Here is a 5,389-nt window from a genome sequence, read left to right as displayed (position 1 = left end):
TGGAAAATATTTTTTTCTTATTATCCTCGTCTAAATCCTAGGTGCGTCTTATGGGCCGGTGCGTCTTAGAGGGCGAAAAATACAGTCCTCAAACCAGCGATTGTTTGAAGCAGAGAGAAGATACCAGGACCACACAGAGGAGTAGCCAGCTGCTGCGGATGGGACCAGGGCCAGGTGACCCAGGGGGGGCAAAATGTAGCTTTGTTTGTGTTGGCAAAAATCCTTGCACCGGCCCTGAATGAATCTGCAAAAAAACGGATGCTATATGGACGTCATCCGTTTTTTTGTGGACAGCAAAACACATACGGTTGTGTGAATCTAGCCTTAGGTCTCGTTCACATTTCCGTGTCAGTGTCACGTCCGTGACAAAAAGCGTCTGCATTTCATCTGTGAAACTGTCCGTTAAGGATCCGTGGTTGGTCCATGTGTCCGTTTTTACCATCTGTGTGTCATCTGTAAATTCACTGACATTGCTCAGCTGAAAATTAATTTCCAAAGAATCTTTTATTAGTCTTCAGTGAACAACGGACACACCACGGATGTGTGTCAGTGATTTTCATGGACCCATAGACTTCAACGGGAGTGCTTGGTCCGCATCACAGATCAAAGTAGTGCATGTCCCCGTGATTTTTTTTAATGACCTATGGTCAGTAAAAAAAGTACTGAAATGTGGAAAATGCGGACAGCACACATCAGTGAAAAACGGAAATGTGAACGAGGCCTTGCAGAATTAATTACAACTGACAGCTTATTATGTACCTAGCCAGCGGCAGAGATGGGGGCTTGGTTGGCCACCCCCGAGGAATCGACCCATCTGGAAATTTCGCTCTAAGGTCTATGGCCAATCCGTCCCTGCTGCTAAGAGTAACTTCTAATGCTATATACTATTTTTGGGATGGTTCATAATTTATCACATGGGATTGCTATTCATGCAATTGTCTGATATGTGAAATATATCTAATACATTACATAATACAATAATATATTAAATATGTCTGTAAATACTGTTTTCTGTCGCCAGCTATAGGTGGATGGTAAGGAAGTGACTCTCTGCTCATAAAAGTCGCAGACGGTTTGGTCAGTGGGGATTAAGGAGAGAAAGAATCCCAAGGAGACAGAATTCAGACAAGATGCAAGTGATAAACAACCTGAGAGAGCTGCTCAGCAGGATGAACTGGCTCCTGTGTGCCAGGACTGCTGCACAGGGTGGGTGTGAGAGGGCGTGTGCCAGTGACTACACCAGCAGACTGCAGAAGCCCTGGCGCCAGCAACTGGGGATGGGAGTGACTCCGTCTGCAAAAGCCGAGTCTTCCTATGATTGATTCACGACCAGAACCCTCCCACTTCCTAAACCACAATTTATGATCAGTGCATATATCAATCAAAGAAAACTCATAAACTACTTCTCTTCCACACAACAGCCTCCCAGAAGTCCCATAATAATAATAATAATGGTCAAAATCAATGTCCTGCCAGGTGCTGTGAAATAACAGAAAGTTCAGAACTGGGATCGTTTCATCAAAACATTTTATTTTTTAAATATTTATTTTTTGTTTTCATAAAAGAAAAAAATAATAATAATAACGCGGATAAATTGTATCCAAAATAAATAACCTTTTTTTGTCCATGAAATAAATCAGTAGTAGCCTGGTGTGGAGGCGGAAAAAATTAAGAGCAAAACAAGGACGGAGAAAAAAAACTTTTTTTTTTTGCACTGAATATTGGGAATGTCTGACGAGGAAATATATATATATAAAAAAAGAAAGAGTCCATTCCTGGATGAGAAAGAAAAGGAAAGTGTACCTAGAAGACGCAGCAAGGGTTCGACAGCAGATTTCATTATAAAAGATAATTTAAACAGGAGTTTCTTATATCTACATATAAAAATCATCTTTATCCATTAAAAATGAGGTTATCCAAAAAGGCACCTAATCCTGTATAAAAACCCCGGGGGACCCACAAATTAAAGGGGGGTTCTATGGACTTCTGACTTGTTACATTGTAACAAATTATACAATGGTAAATTGTTTTTGGCAAAAAAGAAAAAAGAAAGAAAGTATGAATAGGTAGAAAAATAATGATTGATTGTCTCTGCCATTCATTTGTAGAAATAGTAGTGGCATAACAGAGGTAGGGAGGCTAGCTGATGCCAGGGCATGCTGACACTTGTAGTTCCACAAATGATACACACATATAGGGTAACCTAAGCTTGTAACCTGTAAAGCTAATTCAAAGGGGATAATGAATAATCATAATTATATTGGATATGGATTTGATACCACAATTTTAGCCCTAATTGCTGCAATTCATTATTCCTATCCCACTCCTTTTTTTGTTTGTTTCTTAAACATAGATCCAATTCATGTCTGCTAAAATGGCAGACAATATAATCTCCAGTCCTCAGCGAGTCCAGGGTTTGATTGATCAGATCACCAGTCTATGACATGAACCTGAGGCCACCTGTGATCAGTGACACAGAAAGGAGACCTCTCCCAGTCATTGTGTCCACACTGCCTATTAATGTTCATCATCACAACCCCCAGCAACTGGGGATCGCTTAGAAGATTGTCCCTGCAGTGATAGCCCCACTGCTGTGATGGTGGAGGTGGTGCTGCTGTTGCAGTAATGGACTGGACTGAAGGTGTGTGGCCGGATTGGAGGTTTGGTACCAGGAGGAGTAGCTGCCTAGGAAGGCACTGGGGCTGGAGTTGGGGGGCTGGATGCTGGGGGTTGGGTTCGGCCCCTGCAACCTCTGATGTGACCCAAAGTCCCAGGTGATTGAAGAAGGAGGGGAATTGCAGGTCGGGGATTCATTGCCTGTAGGAATCTGGTCAGAGGGCAGCTCTCCACTTTTCCACATCTTTTTAAACTTTGATCTGCGGTTCTGAAACCAGATTTTTACCTGATCAAAAAAATAAATAAATAATAGGGATGAAATCAATTAGCTGAATAAAATTTAAAAAATACAACAAAAAACAACAGCACAGTATGTACCAATTCACCTATCTATCTATCTATCTATCTATCTATCTATCTATCTATCTATCTATCTATCTATCTATCTTATCTATTAATCTGTCTATCTAGCTATATTATCTATTAATCTGTCTATCTATATTATCTATCAATCTATCTATCTATCTATATTATCTATCAATCTATCTATCTATCTATCTCTCTCATATCTATCTATCTCCTCTATTTACCTCCCCCACTGCTCAAAATATGTAATATAAACTGAATTATAACAAATTTTACTGTTGTTATTGTATGTCAATAATAATAATGTATACCCCATGGATCCTTATATTACAGAAAAATATATTTATTTAGTTGAACTGCATACAAATATGCAAAATAAGAACGGAGAGATCATTATAGCAGCAATTATTTTTCTATGACCTAGGGAACAGAAACTTTTAGCATTTTTCACACCTGCACGCACACATCAGTATCTGCCTATTCATTTAAATTAATTTAAATTTACATATGAATAGTGGTGCACATTGCTCTTCCAGATTCTGAATATTGCTCTGTTACCTTCCAATATATTCAGACAAAGACTGCAGAGAATAGCTGATACCTACAGAGATACATAGTAAAATACAGTGATGATAATAAAACGAAGGTAGTAGTAGTATATAGTATTGCTATCAGTGCTAACTTTTTAAAAATAAATTTATGGCTAATGGAGAATAAAAAATAAAATTATATATATATAGCCTATTATTAGCCTAGTATTCTATTTTGAATAACAATATTATATATAAAACTACTACCGTAATGTTCTTTATTATCATTATTGTGTTGTTATTATGTATCACTCACAGAAGTATTATGTCTGACACGTATATATGTATCTCCTCACACACTTTAAATATTATTTTTAATAATAATAATAATCATAATAATAATAATAATAATAATAATAATAATAATAATAGTGTAGCTCATACATAGAAGACTAGCTCTTATATATTAGTGCCTGTATAATAAATGCCCATACGTCCTCACATGTGGCACTGACCTGTGTCTGAGTGAGGCCCAGCGATGCCGCCAGCTCCGCTCTCTCGGGCAGTGCCAGGTACTGTGTTTTCTGAAACCTCCTCTGCAGGGCTGCCAGCTGGAAGCTGGAGTAGATGGTCCTGGGTTTACGGACTTTTTTGGGCTTGCCATTCACTATCCTGACCTCAGGCTCACCCTCCTCTTTTTCTGTGGAACATAGGAAGAGTTAAAAGTTAGAGACATAGGCATAACAGGGTGCCAGTGCCTGGCATAATAACATTACCCCTGATCTGCCAGTGCATCACATTTACTAATATGATTTTTGCAGCATGGGCACATTCTGTCATGTCAGCAGCAGCCACAGATTACAGCACACAACAGGCACAGGCTAACAGGGTGCAACAAGTCCATCATGATCAGGATACTTTACCTTGGTCGTTGTGTGTAGGGGAAGGGCTAGTGCCATAGGGTCCATAGGAGCTGTAGGAGCCGTTATAGGAGGTGAGATCATAGGACTTGGCAGAGTAGGAGATGCCATTGATGCCAGTGCTGTGAAACTGGTAGGATCCCATCTGTCCATAGGGAGACCCCCCTCCACAGTGTTGTTGCTGCTGCTGGTTGGTGTAGTAGCTGCTGTCAGTAGCTGTGGACACAGGCAGGGTGGGGGACTCCTGTGACTTGTGCAGGCTGTGGTAACTATTTGAGGTCATTTGGTTCGAATGCATATCTGACACTAAGCTGTCAAACACTCCAGTCATTGTGGATTGCAAACGACAGAGCAAATAAAATATATATAGTCAGTTCAGCCAAAATCAGTCAGAAGAAGTTCTGCAGCAGCTGCGATCAGGATGTCATGATGATGGTCCACACAGGAGGAGACCTGGCTGAGGAGCACTGAGGGGAGAGAGGCGGCCGATCACTAAAGACTGTCTGCTGCTCCCTGCTTCAGCGCCAGGCATTTAACTCCAGTCATGTGACTGTCAACCACGTTACCTAGCAACGGCCAATCACAGCTCCTGCTGGTGGCTGGAAGTTCTCAGGGTTCTGCCCCAGGACAGGAGCTTCTCCCTCCCTCCTGTGTCAGCTCCACTGACTCCTACACAGCAGGGTGGGGGTGGGGAAGGAAACTCACTCCGGGTCCCAGAAGAGAAAGAAGAAGAGATCTAGTAGCTGCAAGACTCCTTCTGTGATCCCACTGTGGGAGTCATAGGGATGTAGAGGACATAGAAGTATTAGAGCTGGGGTAATGTATTAGTAAATACTCCTCACCACATCAAAGTAAAAATCACATTATTTATAGCACATTATTTATAGCATATTATCTATCTATCTATCTATCTATCATATAATATATTAACTATCTCTCTCTCTCTCTCTCTCTCTC

At 40.7% G+C, this 5,389-nt stretch overlaps 1 protein-coding gene across 1 annotated transcript; it reads right to left on the bottom strand.

The window, feature by feature from the left end:
• Nucleotides 1-2,335: 2,335 nt before the first annotated feature.
• Nucleotides 2,336-4,923, bottom strand: DLX2 (distal-less homeobox 2). Its single transcript, XM_040440085.1, has 3 exons — nt 4,436-4,923; nt 4,028-4,212; nt 2,336-2,902 (listed from the first exon to the last, which is right to left on the bottom strand). The coding sequence occupies exons 1-3, from the start codon at nt 4,761-4,763 to the stop codon at nt 2,558-2,560; spliced, it is 858 nt and encodes a 285-aa protein (XP_040296019.1). The 5' UTR covers nt 4,764-4,923; the 3' UTR covers nt 2,336-2,557.
• Between the last annotated feature and the right edge of the window lie 466 nt (nt 4,924-5,389).

Source organism: Bufo bufo, chromosome 7 (genome assembly GCF_905171765.1).
Source record: "Bufo bufo chromosome 7, aBufBuf1.1, whole genome shotgun sequence".
NCBI classification, from domain to species: domain Eukaryota; kingdom Metazoa; phylum Chordata; class Amphibia; order Anura; family Bufonidae; genus Bufo; species Bufo bufo.
This window is presented reverse-complemented; position numbering and strand designations above follow the sequence as displayed.

Bases quoted from the DNA above. Each gene is read 5' to 3' on its own strand.
- DLX2 (XM_040440085.1), bottom strand. From the start codon at position 4,763: ATGACTGGAGTGTTTGACAGCTTAGTGTCAGATATGCATTCGAACCAA. The intron at 4,213-4,435 runs GTAAAGTATCCT...TATGTTCCACAG, and splicing joins CCCTACACACAACGACCAAG to AAAAAGAGGAGGGTGAGCCT. The intron at 2,903-4,027 runs GTCAGTGCCACA...TTTTTTGATCAG, and splicing joins TGGGCCTCACTCAGACACAG to GTAAAAATCTGGTTTCAGAA.